At 40.4% G+C, this 16,309-nt stretch overlaps 1 protein-coding gene across 1 annotated transcript in view; it reads right to left on the bottom strand.

The window, feature by feature from the left end:
• Positions 1 to 15,745, bottom strand: part of LOC116700210 (cell adhesion molecule 1-like) — a 393,444-nt gene extending 377,699 nt beyond the window's left edge. Inside the window, 1 exon segment of the mRNA XM_032533207.1 lies at positions 15,591 to 15,745. Within this exon segment, the coding sequence (XP_032389098.1) occupies positions 15,591 to 15,663 (73 nt within the window). The 5' untranslated portion in view covers positions 15,664 to 15,745.
• Between the last annotated feature and the right edge of the window lie 564 nt (positions 15,746 to 16,309).

Raw genomic sequence — 16,309 nt, 5'->3', positions numbered from 1 at the left:
CTGTACTCTTTTTAGTATGTAGGTACCATCAATCTGTCACGTTACCTTCTTTGTTATTTAAAGCTCTGGTACAGCAAACGTGTTCGGAGTCTGTCACACCACAGGAAAACGTATTAACCACCCAGCCAAATCTGAATGATTAAAGAAGTCCCATAAGTAGCCTAAAAATTGGGTTTCAAAATCGTGAAGGAAAAGCAGCATACTCTGCTCTGGGAAGCAGAGGGGCTTGTCCGCTGAAGGCGCCGGGGTTGAAGAGATGGATACTGCCATGATAGATGATAGATAGATACTGCCATGGGCCGCTGGCATTGGCAGACTCTCATTGCAGCTTTGTTAGTTCACTAGTGCATTTACTAAGTAGCACAGACAGCCCATAGCACAGCACACAACCGCTGAGCGGAAGAACGGGTGACGCTCGGCGGAACAGGCTATCGTTAGCGGCTAACTGAGAAAACACAGTCTATGGACAGAGGCGAAGAAGTGCAACTTCACAGCGGCAGGCAGCACAAAGCACACTCCCAAAGCAGTGAGCTGTAGATGGCTTGGGAAAGACTGAAAACTACATTAGTTATGGCTATTCTGCTCGCATGTATGCGATTGTAGCATTTAACAGAGTTGTTTGTCCATGTATTTATTAGACAGAAGAGCTAAGAGCTTGTGGAACGTAGCAAAATTGCATCACTCAAACAGGAGGTAAACAACAGACATCGATGCTATGAGCTCTAATGTTAGCAGTAACGTCGTTATTATATAGTAGGGGAGGGCTTATGTTAAGGATGACTCCAGTGTGTCATTGAACCATGATTTCAGGCCGCCCCAAAAGATTCTGGACACAGAAATAGTGAAAAAAAAGGTCATTTAACAGTCCAACTCCACAATTCAGTACTACAGTTTACAGTCTATTCGCAAGCATTTTCTTACATGTATAACGTGTTTATAACGAACTCACTGATTTTTTATTTATTTTTTTGTGCAACTGTAGACACTTTGTTTCCATCTGCCTAATTTATTTCAATTTCAGTTAGTGATGTGCTACCTTTCACAGAGAGTCTTTCACCTCCTACACAGAGCAAAGTGTCTTTTGGCTGCACTGCATTTGGTCTACTGTTTAAAGATAATTAGAAGAAAAGTACAGACAATACTTTTAAAGTGCTGGGCTAAGGAAAACTCATGGAGAAATCCCAATGCCCACACAGAGTCCCACTCCCAAAGAACTCGTGATGGATGGAAGGATGGACAACAATTTCAGCATAACAACGTGTCCTGAGGTCAGACGGCTAAGAGCCATGAACTGGCAAAAAGGCCTGGGTTCCAAGTGTTGCCTGTCCATTATCATTGCATGGGAGCATGGTGTGCAGGCACTCTGCTTTTGCTCCCGTTGGTGGACAAATAGGTATCTGTACCTCCCGCAGGATGTGATTTGTCCCCGAGTGCTCGTTCAGTGCGACTGCTGGAGGGTGGATCTAAAGAAGAACTTGCTTTGTGATTGTTATAAAAAGGAAAACCAACACCAGATACAAGACAACTGAAATATGTCTGGCTATCAAACTCCTTTGCTAGTAGAACTACTAAATTCATCAATGGTCTTCTGTGGTCACTTTTCTATAGGACGGGACAAAAAAAAAAAAAAAAAAAAAAAAAAAAAAAACATATCACCAAAAATGCAGTATTGTTTTCTTGTTGCTGTTGTTTATGGAGTTATTCATTTTAAATATTCATACATTTTGAATGTTACTGCATGCCTTCTTCAAGCGAGAGCGCAAGAGGACACACGCAGTTAACTGGATTCAAAGTATGTCAGATCAGAGGCTGACGGAGAGCAGGGGGTGGTTTGTCCTACTTGCTGAAATATTGTTGTTTTCAAGGCCTGATTACTTGTGTTCCGGGAAATAAACAAACCAAAATGTACACCTATTTCAAGTAAGAGACACATGCTCAAAATGTAAATAAACACTGCTTAGTCTGTGGTGAGTGGTTAAGTCATGTTTTTTAGTAATGTATATAATGGCCTATGGTCTTGACATGCCTTAGTGTTTTGATGAACATGTTACTTCTTCTTTAATGTGTCCATGTATTCTGTAAATGATCTGTTATAGAAGACAATGTCGAAGCAATCCTTGTAGAATAAGTCATAATTAAAACACATTGCTGCTCAGTCACTGCCATATCTCCATGTAGAAATCCTAGATTTTACAGGACCAAACTGCAGAGAGCCTTGGCTTGCAGCAGAAAGCACCGCAAGCATAGAATTGTATCAAAAGGTGATTTGTGAGTCAGGAAGACCCAGAGATCACAAACATCCCCTTTGTAGTCTTCATCAATAAGATGTTTGCTGCCAATTCTTATGCTCTAAATGTTGAACAGCCTCGCTGGGCAAAATAATCCATTTCTGATGCCAACATGCCATTTCTGCTTTATATTGGTAACAGAACCAACATAGTGATAAATCCACTCGTGTAAAGGTGTTGTTATTTTTCCTTTTGGAAGAGCATCTTATTACCTACTGTTACACCTGCAGGATGCTAGCACTATCTAGAACAGGCGGCTAGGGTTTTGGCAAGTTACATCCATATATCACATACTATATAGTAGTAAATCACTTTCTGTCATTGGGCTCAATATAATAAAGTAACGCAAGTACTACAAGTCATCTTGGTACAATGCACAGCAGAGTGTACAACTTAAACTGTACGGGGTGTAGTGACAAAAAACAGCACCGTCAGTCACAAGGTAAACCGTAGGCGTAGCCCATTCCCAGTCATAAGTATTCTACCTTAAAACTGCACCCGTGATTGGCCTTCCCGGTGTATTGCCAAATGATACGACATTGCAGCAAAAGTTTAGCCAGGCTCAACCAACGGGTGCGTTAAAAATTGTTAACTATAACAACAATAATAATGTCCCTTTTGAAGAAACATCCTACATACAACGTACTTATGTGTCCTGTGTAAGGACAAGTGGAAAACAAAATGACTCAAGAAGTTGTCATTTGTGTTATTACCAATTCTTTTTCACGGAAAAGTGAACCCGGCTGGAATACTAAATGGAGTTAACTGGTACTCGTGTTTACAATCTACAACTTCTGCACAACGCAGGGCCCCTTTGTTCTTTGGCGGGTACAATTTCCCTCTGCATCATCCAATTGGGACCCAAAGTAAGAAAATGAAATGGTGCATTATTGTGCAGCAGTTGTCAGGAATTAGTGCTGAAAGTATCAGCCAATACAGAGTTACAATAGATGAGACAAAGGATGGGAACTGAGCACAGTGGGGTGAAGTGATCCAGTTCCATGCAAGACAGTGAAACAGCCTGAAGGGTCTCATCAGGAGCAGATTCACAGAAATGTAATACAAGCTGGAGTGTTCTGTATAATGAAAGACGGGAGAACCCTGATCGCTCAAGCCTACTGTGCTCTGATGGCTGATGCATACCTGTATTGTATTCAGAAGGGCATTCATTTCCCCTCCGATGATTACAGCGGAACACCAGCTGTATTGTTTATTTGGTTGAAAGCACAAATGATATGCATTGATTCCTTATTCATTCATTGTTGAACTTGGCATTGTACCTATGAATGCCGGCAAAATGGGCCCAATTACAGAAAGCGATGCCTCCCTGTGACTCCACAGCAGAGCAAGATGATGAAGGCCTCAAACTGGAGGGAAAGAGCAATCAAAGGGCCACTTGTTGTCATTTTGTAAATTCAAAAACCAAAATAAAAATCATTTCTTGCTGGGATTGACAATGGCCCCTGGGGACTACAGATTAGATTAGTCGAATACTCACTTATTTTGTAGGGCTTTCACATTTTCGTACCAATTTGTACTCAAGGGGGGGGGGGGGGGGGGGGGGGGGGCTGGGGGATCTCCAGCATCTGCAGTTGCCATGCTAGCTTTTCATTGGCTGAAGCTAAATTAGAGGAGGCTGACAGGCAGCACTTCAACACTAGCGTTGACGAACTGACCAAAGAGGCGGTTAATTAACCTGAGTCATGTCACTGAACTGGGAGAATTTTTACCTCATTTGTGCCAGTAGCACTTCAATCAAGCTGAGTGTGATCGGTGTATGCTCCGTTGTGTGTATGTGTGTGGGAGTGTGTATAGTTGGTCTTCTGCTACCATGTGTGTAGTAATCTAGCTCATTAGCGCCTCCACTGGAGTGGTGGTAGAATCAAGTTCTCCTAATACATCCATCCAGGCTACACGTGTGTGGATTTTTTCAGCTTGGCAAGCCAACCGGACGTGACATGGGGGCGTGGCAGCATCGACGATTCCATTTTTTTTTTTTAAATTCAAAATTTGAGATGTGTTACTTCATTTTGGTGACACCCTTAAAAAACAGCAAAGTGGAGATAATTTGAATAATTAACATGACTGAATATAGAATTATAGAATTGGTGCTTTGAAAATATGCATTGTAGTGTATATTTCAAAACAGGTAAACATGGCAGAAGTGTTTGCACTAACCGAGGATAAGGAAAAATAACCGTCTGCTACGGGTGTGAAAAAGAAAAAAAATCTATACAGCATAGTATCACAATATTTTCTGTGGCAATACTGTATCAATACACAGACGCCAAGTATCGATCTTTTATTATACATGTGTTGGTCAGTTTGTTTGACAATACCATTTTGCAGAAATGCATGGTACACAAACAGAAATGCATCTTTAGATAAAACTGATGTTGACAAAGTTTTGTTTTGGGGACATCATTTCAAATTGGGAAAAATTTGAAGTAGGAAAAAAGGTAAGAAATTGTAATATATCGCAGAATATTGCAATTTGTTTAAAATTGTAATAATGTATCGTGCCATGAGTATCGTGATGTTATCGTATCGTGAGGCCTCTGGTGATTCCCACTCCGACTGCCTACCTAATTTAACCTTGTTCCAGATAAATAGCTTATTCTCTCAGCATTTGATGTAAAAGAAGGCCAGTATTGACAATGTATGGCATGTAGGAGCTGAACTCGGTTAGGAAAGCAATGCATTTAAATGTGTCATTTTATACAAGGACTGCATTTATTCCAACCTCTTTTATAATTGCAAGCATTAATGCCACAACAGTATCCATTAGATTTACATTAATATGAAAAAAAATAAAAGTGTACTATCAGAATCCAACAATTTACTGAACGCCTGCGTATCTCACCTGGTAGAGCACACCCATATAGAGAGGTTTACTGCTCGACGCAGGTTCCACTCCAACCTGCCCCCCTCTCTCTCCACTTTAAGGTCTAAAAATAAAAAGGCTTTAAATGCCCCAAAAAAGTATGCTTTATAAATATAAAAAATAATTTAACAATTTTCCCAACATAAATTTACGTAGTTCTCTGTTGCCTGTAGTCACATTTTTTCTTATGCAATTAAATTTTGGGGGGGTAAGGGGGGCTTTGCATCCTACGTAAGTGTGTGTGTGTGTGTGTGTGTGTGTGTGTGTGTGTGTGTGTGTGTGTGAACCCAGTCAGGATTGCTTCCCTGTGTCAGAGGCTTGGGGCAGATCCACCTGCCTGAGGCTGCTCTCTGATGTTGCTAGGGCTCCTGCTTGGGCTTCACAATAAAAAGGCCACAGTTGTGGGGTTTTTCATCGTTTCTCCATGAGAGAGAGAATAAAAACTCAAGTTGAGTGAGTACACTTTTTCTTTTACGGTGGATCTTAGATTCTAGTGGACAGCCTGCTGATGAAACCGGATCAACAGTTGACCTGGTGATTGCAAGGAGCTGTAGTTTGCCAATTTCAATTCCACAACCGCAGTTCTTAAAAGTTCGCCCAGGCAGCACTATTGTGTGATTTTGACATTGTCAGACAGCAAGAAATTAAATTGGAACCCAGCTGCTGCAAGGGCCAGGGGCTAAATAATGTCAGACCACATACAACACTGTGCTCCATCAGTTGTCCAAAGGTTCCTGATGAAGAATCATCGGGTGGTACCACACTAACAAAGAATCATGCACTGTGGGTCATTAAAATCAAAAACATATGGTAATCTGGCCTGAAGTTGTCAAGATAAAAGCTCTAGACAAAAGTGCAGAATAGCTGATCTGTCCCAAAAATTATTTGAAATTACAACATTTCCATTTTTTGAAACAGTAAATTCAAAACAATGGAATTGTTGTATGAGATTAAAAGACAAAACAGGAAAAGCCCATGAAAACAGCGAGAAGCGAGGACAGCAGGTTTATTGGCATTTCTTCAAACCAATCACAATCATCTTGGGCGGCTCTAAGTGCCGGATGGAGCCCAGTGCCGCTGCAAAATAGGCTGGGGAAGGAGCTAGTTTTGGTGGAACAGGTGTACGTTCAAACGTTTGTTTTATTCGAGCAACAGAAAACTCTGATTGGACAAATAATCTAGCTAGCTGTCTGGATTTACCCTGCAGAGATCTGAGGACCAGGTAACCGTAGTCCTCATGAATCCACCGGAGTTTAAAATGCCAACACAAAGAAAGCCCAAAGGTAACTGTAATCAGGCCTAAATGTGGGACATCCAGCGGAATTTTGGGCAGCAACGGAGCAATCCTGGAAGTACAACGTGATGGATATAGACTACCAGAGAAGACACCAAAAATCTGAGGTCTGAATTTAATTCATTTAACCTTACTCTATACAGCTGCGTAAAATCGACCAAGTGAGCTGGCAGCAGGCCTGACTGTCTATCTTGACTTCGCCAATTGGCCCAATCGTGGTTTTTTGTATGCATAACGTACTAGCCAATCACTGTTTCCAACTGTGACACTTGAGCCGTGGCGGTGCTGTAACACAGACAGACAGGAGAGAAAAGCAGCAAGGAATCACTAAGAAACATTTTGTTCAAAAAAAGAAAAGTCAATCCTGCCCAAAGATGACAGCTGCACTGACTTTATATAGTAATGGTGAAAGATTAGCAGGATCATTTCTCACAGAATGAGAGAAGTGACGGGAGGAATACTAAAGTGTCAGAGGGAGGAAGTGCTAAAGTCCTACACAATATGCTTTTAGCACAAAGGACACTAAAACTGGACAATGGTCTGACTCGTTTGAACTGATCTGTGATTGCATCTTGGTCACCAATATATCTATGTCTGTAGCTACAGAGGCTAATATTAAAACATGTACTGATAGATTTAATGCTCATGGGGTGTCTACATCTGATAACTTTACAGCCAGCATCCCACAGTACCACACTGTGCAACACTGTGTGATACATTCATCATAGAATTCCTCTGAAAAGCCAAATCTCGCCAAAAAAAAAGACTTCATTTGAGAAACAAATGATCACTTAATGGGGTGTTGGCATTGAGTTTCCATGAAGCTGGGAGCCTGTCAAGAGACAAAACAAAAACTGAAAAATGCTCCATAACGAGATAGTAGAGGTTGAGTTATTCAGACTTGTAGTCTCCAGTACGGGGCAAGCTCCAACACCTGCTGTCTTTCAAACCCCATGCCACCAGTTTGTAACAGGCTTTTAAATCTAAATCTGTAGTGTCCCAGCCCAAGCTGAGAAAAACCTGAAGACATCATCAGGGATATTTTCTCAGACTTGACCAAAGCTCCTCCAGAGCCACAAAAGACATCGTACAACTGTTTTTTAACCGACTGTCTGTGCAGCAGTAGCCATAACGAGTAAACACATCTTGATGTGTAAAAATCACTGGGAGTGCCCCTTTAAATTCTAATTGGCGGAGTGATTTTTGTGTGTAGAGAAAAGCTGGTCATGACATGAAGTGAAAAAGAGCTGCATGCACAAAAGGTTTACTTTAATCCCTGAGTAAATGCATCAGAGGCGTTTCACGCCTTAGCTCCTTAGACTGCCATTCTCCGTCGTTCCTGCTCTTAAAGTGATTTTGGCCTACTGATTATTGAAACTAGTCTGCATTTGTTTTTAGTACACGCTTAAAATATTTGCATTCACCCCAGTAGCCTTTTGTACATCTACATTATGTAAATGAGATCATAAATATTCAAACGTCAGTTGAATTAGACTCATTTCAGAGCCAGATTGTCAAACTGTACAGCCCGGTCTAATTCAACAGCTAGGCCAATAGGCTGCGTTCAGAACGGCAGATTGCTGCCCACGCCCTCTCCAACCCCCGAGAGATTTGGAATCGGAGGGTGCTTACTTGACATCCCATCAGTCGACGGCTCACTAACAAGTAAGCCATAAACCTTATTTTGTTTTTGTTTTTTCCCCCCTCCCTTTGATTACACTAAGTGCACAGAGGCCAGATGCGACCCAGCCCAGTCATCTGTTGGCTTGCCAGCAGAGTCACTATAGACTTGGGCTTGGACAGGAGGAGGAAGAGGGGGGTTGGGGGGTGGGGTCACTTTGGTCCCCTCCTATCAGGAATAAAGCCATTGTTCTTCATTACAGCTGGAGAGGCTGCTGGGGGGGGGCACAGAGGGAGAACAAGTCTATTTCCACACCTGTTTTCCATCACCAGGGCTTCTACCAGCTTGACTCAGAGCCAAACCACGCTGTGTGGAGTCTAATAAAAGCTGTTTTGTGCTGGTTCACAGTGATAAACTGAAATGGCAATTTATAACTTTTTACAAGGAAATACATTATTCAGTCAATGATTTTTGTCAGGGCAACAAAAAAGAAACAAGTCTGTAAAAAACGCATTTTGATCATTACGGAACACTACAACTCCAATGAACTACAACCTGAATGAAACTCTGCAGCCCTAACAGCACCAACAGAGCTCTTTAGCACCCATACTGTACACGGCATTCACAAATTGACAAAATCGGTTTCAGATGCAAGTGATATTTGTGACGATGTGCACTTTGGGACAACAAACGTCATCTGCTGTGAGACAACCTTTTCTGTAACATGGAGATTCTTTACAACCGGTAAAGGAGATGAGGAAAATTGCAGCGTGAAACGAACCAGAGAAAGATGTCCCACTTAAGGTCTATATCCTTTGAAATTTGTCCACACTAGTGTCTTTACAGCACGTGGGGGATTTTTTTATTGTTTTTAATACTTGAAACTAACACGACACACCTGGCATGGAGGAATATAATCCAGGTTGGTTTCTTTTCACAAAAGTAGTTGTCCAAGAAATCTTAAATCAAAAATAAAATGAGGTAATAAGAAAACCAGATTATGAAAGTTCCTCAACTAAGTAGGATTGCTTTTTGTGCAGAAATCACAATGGTGTGCTACCAGAGATCTCAACTTCTGTTAATCACAACTGATACAAGACTAACATGAAAAAAATTGACAGTACGACCAGACTGAACATATTGATACACAACGCCTACCATTTTATTTCTAAGAGAAGGGGGAATGGCTTGTGAAGAGCTCAAGAGGCTGGAGGCTGGCAAGGGACACGCATAGAGATCCAATCTTTAATGGGCTGTCACATGGAAGGGCTGCATGTACACAATCACATCTGAGCTCCATTGTGTATTCATAAATCCATGCATACTGCTGTTCAAACTTTGACTACACAAATCACTTTAAATGTGCACCACTTTTCACTGATTAAGTGATATGACATTAGAGCTCGGCAATATATCTATATTATATTGATATTAAGCTATGAGACTAGATATCGTCTTAGATTTTTGATGTAATATGGCACAAGTGTTGTCTTTTCCTGGTTTTATAGGCTATATTACAGTAAAGTGATTTCATTTTCTGAACTTACTAGACTGTGGTAACTGTTCTTATTTATCAAAAATATCATTGTGTTAATATTTTGTGAAAGCACCAATAGTCAATACTACAATATTGTTGCAGTATCGATATTGAGGTATTTGGTCAAAACTATTGTGATATTTGAATTTCTCCATATCGCCCAGCCCTATATGACATGATCTCCCTCATATTGGTACAGTTTACAGAGATCCTGCATTCATCATAATGTATAAGTAGTAGGCTAAATAAGGCTGTCCATGCACCCTTCAGTTTACATACTTCAGTAATCAGACAAAATTAAAGAGCAAACTGAACTCAGGCCAATAACCACTAACAAAAATAACGCCTGCAGTTATGCAATGTTCCAGGCTTTATACTGCATATTAAAAAAATAGAAAAGATTCATCATTCTGTCCAGTATGCTATAGGTCAGTCAGTTTACTCCGGTCCACTGTCTGACGGAATAATGATTAGCACGCTGAGAACAAGCGGTCTAAAATTTCAGACGCTTGGGCAGTGGCTCTCAGCGTTAGATACGACGCTATAAGCAAACTTCAGCGTGTGTGTAGAACGCACCGAGCAGAGCAGCAGCTACACGGCGCTTAAGGGAGAAAAGCAGCGAGTAGTTTGAAAGGCTAAAATTTGGCGTAGGGAGGCTGGTTGTGGATGGGTCAATGTTTCTAAACCCAACTGTCGCTATCTTCTTTTCCTAAATCTAACTATTCCGTTCTTTTTTCTTAAACTAGAGCCCGACCAATATATCGGTGGGCCGATATTATTGGCTGATACTAGGTATTTCCCATATATATATATATATATATATATATATATTCATTCAGAATAATTTATAATGACATGATTATTCTGATAAATGAATATTTAAAAAAAAATCTAAATAGACTGTCAATGTTATGAGTGTTGGCGTTCCATAGTTTGTCCACCAGAGGACACTCTACAACGTCCCTGTTTTTTTAAGTTTTATATCTTAAGTTTGTATTTTTATACATTTTACTTATCAGACCTTCAATATATTTTGATCTTCCTCTGTTCTGTTGTGACAATAAGACAATTGATTTTAGTGAGAACTCGTATAACTACAAATAAGTAATGTTAGCGAAATCGGTTTTATTACGGTTTCTCGTAATCTCGTATCGGCTAATAAATCGGAATATCAGATTTTTAAATAACCAAATATTTGTATCGGTTTTGGCCTTAAAAACCCTTTATCGGTTGGGCTTTATCCTAAACCCGACTGTCCAGTTCTTATCCCACTATGTTACGGAAACATACCTTCTATTAGCCCACCCACAATCTTTTCCTAAAACTAACTGCGTCCAAAATGACACCAATAGTCCCGACCTTGTACGTTTAACTAAAGCGCGTTTAGATATGACGCTCAAGGAGACTTTTAGAGTCAATAACAACGCTGAAGGCACCTGACCAAGTGTCCGTATTTTACGCAATGGGAGTGAGAATGGGTTGCCCGTGGAAATAGGTTGGATTCTTTGGTAAAGCTTAAATCTAGCCACTGAAACTTCATGAGACGTCCAGTAGATGAGAAACGTGACCAGTTTCCAAGAACAAACTCCCAGGAACCGTTTAACACGAGAAAAGAACTACGGTAATGTTTAAGTTATCCATACATTTATTGACTTGTCATATGTAACATTTTCCCTGCATTCAAAACACATGCAGCCCCTGCTGACTCCTGCACTGTCACACAGTTACATTACATAACTTCAAAAGAAGTGAAAGCAAAAATGCTTCTCAGTGAAACTGATGGAGTGGACTCTCAGTAAGCTTGTGGTCAGAGTGTGCGTTGTTAGCACTCTTCAATAATACCTGTAAAACACCATGCTCCCGCTCAGTATAATCTGCATTACAGTAGGATTTACTAAATGCAGAATGCAAAACTGTAACGGAATTACATAAAGATGACTAAATTACAGACATTTTAAAAATTGTATTACTGCATTCATAATTTACTGAATACAAGATGGGGGGCCGTAGCTCAGTCAGTGGGGAGTTGGGTTGGGAACCGGAGGGTCCCCATACGGACTAAAGTATGGTGGTGGACTGGTAGCTGTAGAGGTCCCAGTTCACCCCCTTGGTCCCTGCCAAGGTGCTCTTGAGCAAGGCACCCCCAACTGCTCGGGGCGCCCTCCCATGGGCAGCCCCCCCACTCTGACATCAGAATTAATAAAGCATTATTATTATATGCCTGCATGATACTTGCAACCATTATAGGATTGCATGATTATCACTGTTATTAATAGATTCCATCTTTAACTAAATACATTTTATGAACAGTAACCTAAACAGAAAAATGCCCTCACTACTCATAAACTTGATTGAAAAGTACAATTCCATAATCCAATAATTCATTCCCTCTGGTAGGTGCTACAGAGCACTGTACACCAAAACCAACAGACTCAGGAACAGTTTCTTTCCACAGGCCATCACTCTGATGAACAGCTGACTTCTGACTCACAGTGCCAGGTTCAAGTCTGTGCAATAACCCAGCAACACTGTCTCCAATCAGTCTGTTTACCGGTTCCACTTATTATGTATTCATCATTCTGTATTTCAGAGTTGTTCATACTGTAATATAATACTTATAAAATAACAATACTATTTATTCCAGCATCCTTTGAACTATGCGCCATAATTAAAATACTATCAATTATAATTTACTGCTGCATACTTTGCACTCTTCATTGCACTTTTGTCTCAACCTGTCTATAGTGTTTCTGGTTAAAGTGTGTATATACTGTTTTGTTGTTTGTTTTGTATGAGTAAGCGCATTGTGAGCAATATGATCCAACGCAAAATTCCTCGTATGTGTCCTCATACCTGGCGAATAAAGCTGATTCTGATTAAACAATGAATTTGGAAAGTTATTTATTAATCACAATAAAATGGATATAAGAAACACATTTAGGCAGAGAATCCAAATGTAAAAATGCACCCGCCTCAACCAATTTAAAGTCTAAGTATTTGTAGTAGTCAAACAATCAGACTATTACTATTCTGGGAGGACTTAAATATACAAACTTTGTTAAGCCAAGTGTGTGCACTTCTATAGGTACTTTTGGTAACAATGTTTTTTACAGTGCATGTTCTCTCTAACCATAAGGAAATTATATTTTCCTTTGATGTTGAAATAGCGGTGGCCATCTCAGTGCTCAGGTAGAGCCCTTACCTTTAACGAAATATTAACATCACCTAAGTCAATCGCTATATATTCAAATATACAAGGATTGTGTAACATAGGTGCACTGTTTAAGACATATTCTGCTTTATTAATTTACAGACTCAAGGTCCAGATAAAAAGTACACATAACAAGAGGGGTGCACACCAAACACAAACATAAATACATATAGACAAATTGACTCCCAAAATCACAAAAGAGACACACATACATACAAACCTACAAATAGCAATGCCCGATAATTAAAACAGGTACAGGTGCATGTTCCAGTGATTCCAGAGTTTTAATGAATATCTGATATCACTAAGTGCAGGACTCATAGTTTTTAAAATTGTATTATTTGAATTGGTTAATCAGCATATGAATCTGTACACAAGATTCCTCAGCACAGTCTGGAAGGTGGGAACATTACATGTCACACACAAATAGTAGTACCGGCCCATCTTGGACGCTTACTCAAAATTCTAAATGACAATAAATAATATGACCGGTAACTCTCTACTTCCTGTTTGAGTCAGAAGACTCAGGTCAGTAGACTCAGTCAGTATAGACCAATGACTGATAAATTGTATAAAACAAATCATGTATTAGTTTATTTCCAAAGGATGAAAGTTATCTCTAGAGAGTCATCTGAAACAAGAGCCACGGCAGTCGAACGCACTGAACTGTGAATGCTTTCTCATAAACCTATTTCATTTGGAGCACTTGTGTGATTTGATAACCATATGAGGTGAGCCTGTGTGCCAAAATGGAACTTATAGTCAGGGTGAAATTAATTAATTAATGCAGCCTTCTCTCTGACTGCAAAGCAATTCCCCTCAGCAACATCCATTTATATGCATTGAGTGAAAAAAAACAACAACAACAACCTGCAATGCTTAGCACAATGTGATTCTGTGTGGAGGTAAATAATTGATGTGGTTTGTGTAAGCACGGCCTGAGCTTTGTTTGAAATCAGTGGAGCCATTTCCATTAAGGTGCACCAGCACTGCCCACTGTCCAAAGATCAACAAGAACCTTGTCTAGTTTAAATTTGCTTTATAGGACTGTCGAAAATTACTTCGATAAAAAGAAGAAGAAAAAAAATCAGCGTGTGTGCGTCCATTTGAATGGATAAACGTTGTAATGGATTAAATTCTGGTGGGTAATCCACACTGTGACAAACGGCGACATTTGCCTCCCTCTCTCTCTCACCACTAGAAGCTCGAACTCAGCATAACAAGGTTTATATTCTTAAGAGCAGCTTGAGAACTTTGTTCGTAATCATTCATGACAGAACTGACTTGACGTGATATAACGAGAGGATGAAACGGCACAGCAACTGTGCTGAAATTCACCACAACGCCTTGGGTTAGCCAGTTATATAATTGTGTAACCTATTTGAACGGGTTTCTAGTGTGTAACAGCACGCGCGTGCTGGGGGGGTGCGTTGCCCCGACTAACGTTTCTATATGCTACATCTTCAACGTATCAATGCGCAAAGATAAATAACCCCAAACCGAATGGGCATCCCTCACTAGGACATGAGTTCATGCTGAAAACATCCGTTAACACAATACTTTATCCCACCTTAGTCTGGTAAATTAACGTGTTCCGCAGCCCACCAACTCGAAATAACACTCACCACCAATGCCAAAAGTGCATAAAATTCATGTCGCAGTTTTCACCATGACGCGCTTTATCTGTAACATATTCGCTTACTAAAAGCATCGGACTCAGATTACTACACCCGCACGAACCTTTGATGTTTCAATGCACGATGCTACTGCGAATGCAGTCCCCATATCGCGAAAACACAGCCCGGAACGCTATTGGAAACTCAGGCACATTAATCTTCTATTGCTTACCCGCTAGAGTACATACGTATTAGGATGTAATTGAAGACAAAGTGTGGAACCCTTTAAGATGCTTTTCACTTCGGCATACATCCAAAACACTGAGTAGCACATGTTTTACTAAAATGACAACTTTTCTACAAAAGGTTCGCACGCCGTTCTGAGTCAAACCACCGAAATTCAGCGGGGTGGCTATAGTGAACGAATTTTAAAAAACTAAGTTTAAATGGAAAATAACTGCTGATTCGAGATTTATCTTTACGCCGAATTTATTAAAACGTCACAGTATTATCGATATGTTATGAGTTACGTTATATTGTGTATGAATCTGTGACTGAATGGCGTCTAATTAAATTATTAGAGATTTGAATGGAGTTTGCTGTAGCGTTTCCTCAAACTGGACGTTGCATATTCCACTTAAACGCACCGCTGTTTGCTGTGATTTACAGCAGTCCAGGCTCCGTTATGAACAATATGGCACTAAAGTAACCAAGCTAGCTAAATGACCAAACAAACACCCATTTAAGCATGTCAACTGTATCTCTTGTGCCTTCTGAGTGACAAAAGACCACGCTGTGTCTTTTCACAACAGAACAGGCTACATTAAAGAGTTGTCAGCTGTGTAGCGGCAAAGCGATTTATAATGGTGAGCTGACCAAAGTGATGTATTCCTAAGCAGCGTAGGCTATCTGTTACTATACACGGCAGACACATAAACCTGCTCATTCTATTCTGAATTTCAACTTTATGGACAGTTAGGTTTTCTTACTTGCTCAACAACATCATACATCCAAATGCTCTGCCGCGCACGTTCAAAATTTGCCCAGTACGCTGATAAAATCACACTCCTCGTTCTACAGCCATGGAAATCTGAGAGGAAAGTGTGTATTCCATTTAGACACCAAATGAAAAGTCCTACCTTTAAGAAGAGCCGCTTGAAACATGAATAAAAAGAGAATAGTCGCGAGAGAGCCGCTGCCAGCGTTCGCCATGTTGGACACCTGCTTCAGTATGGCAGAGAGAGGCAGCTTCACCTATAGCTACGACGGGACTCAGTTAATGAGATGCGAGAAAGGGAGGGTACTATTTACCATGTTGGTTTAATTCGCAGCTTTTTCATAAATCGTGTTAAATAATGAATGTGTCTTATATTCCACAACTCGTTTGAATTTACTCAGCAGGGGAAATAACTATAGCGAGGATCGGATGCTCATAAAGCTTTGTTGTTCTGCAGGAGTGATGAGTAGGGGTGTGTGCGTCTCTGTGTGACTGGAGTTATTGGATGGGTCCCAGTGGTGTAGTCTAATGTATTGTAGTGGGAATACTGTACTGTATATAAATATTGGCCAGAATCTGCTTTTGGGGGAGGGGGGCATATCACAGTGGGGGTGTCAGGGGGTTAGAGTGTCCTCCCCCAGGGAAGGGAAGTTTTGAGCATCAACAACTACATTTCCTGGATTCGGATATACTTTTATGCACCAATTAACTGTGGAAATGCCAATATTTAGCCTATGCAAAGAAGAAAAACACTGATGACAATTCAAAATACATCAGAAATAAAATGGAAAGTATGTTGTTGCATTCCATTGGACATGTTTAGTGGGTATATGGAAATTGTGGAGGTTTCTTAGTGGGTAT

The sequence above is a fragment of the Etheostoma spectabile genome, chromosome 13 (genome assembly GCF_008692095.1).
Source record: "Etheostoma spectabile isolate EspeVRDwgs_2016 chromosome 13, UIUC_Espe_1.0, whole genome shotgun sequence".
In the NCBI taxonomy this organism is placed as follows: Eukaryota; Metazoa; Chordata; class Actinopteri; order Perciformes; family Percidae; genus Etheostoma; species Etheostoma spectabile.
The sequence above is the reverse complement of the archived record's forward strand: the minus strand, read 5'-3'. Positions and strand labels throughout refer to the sequence as shown.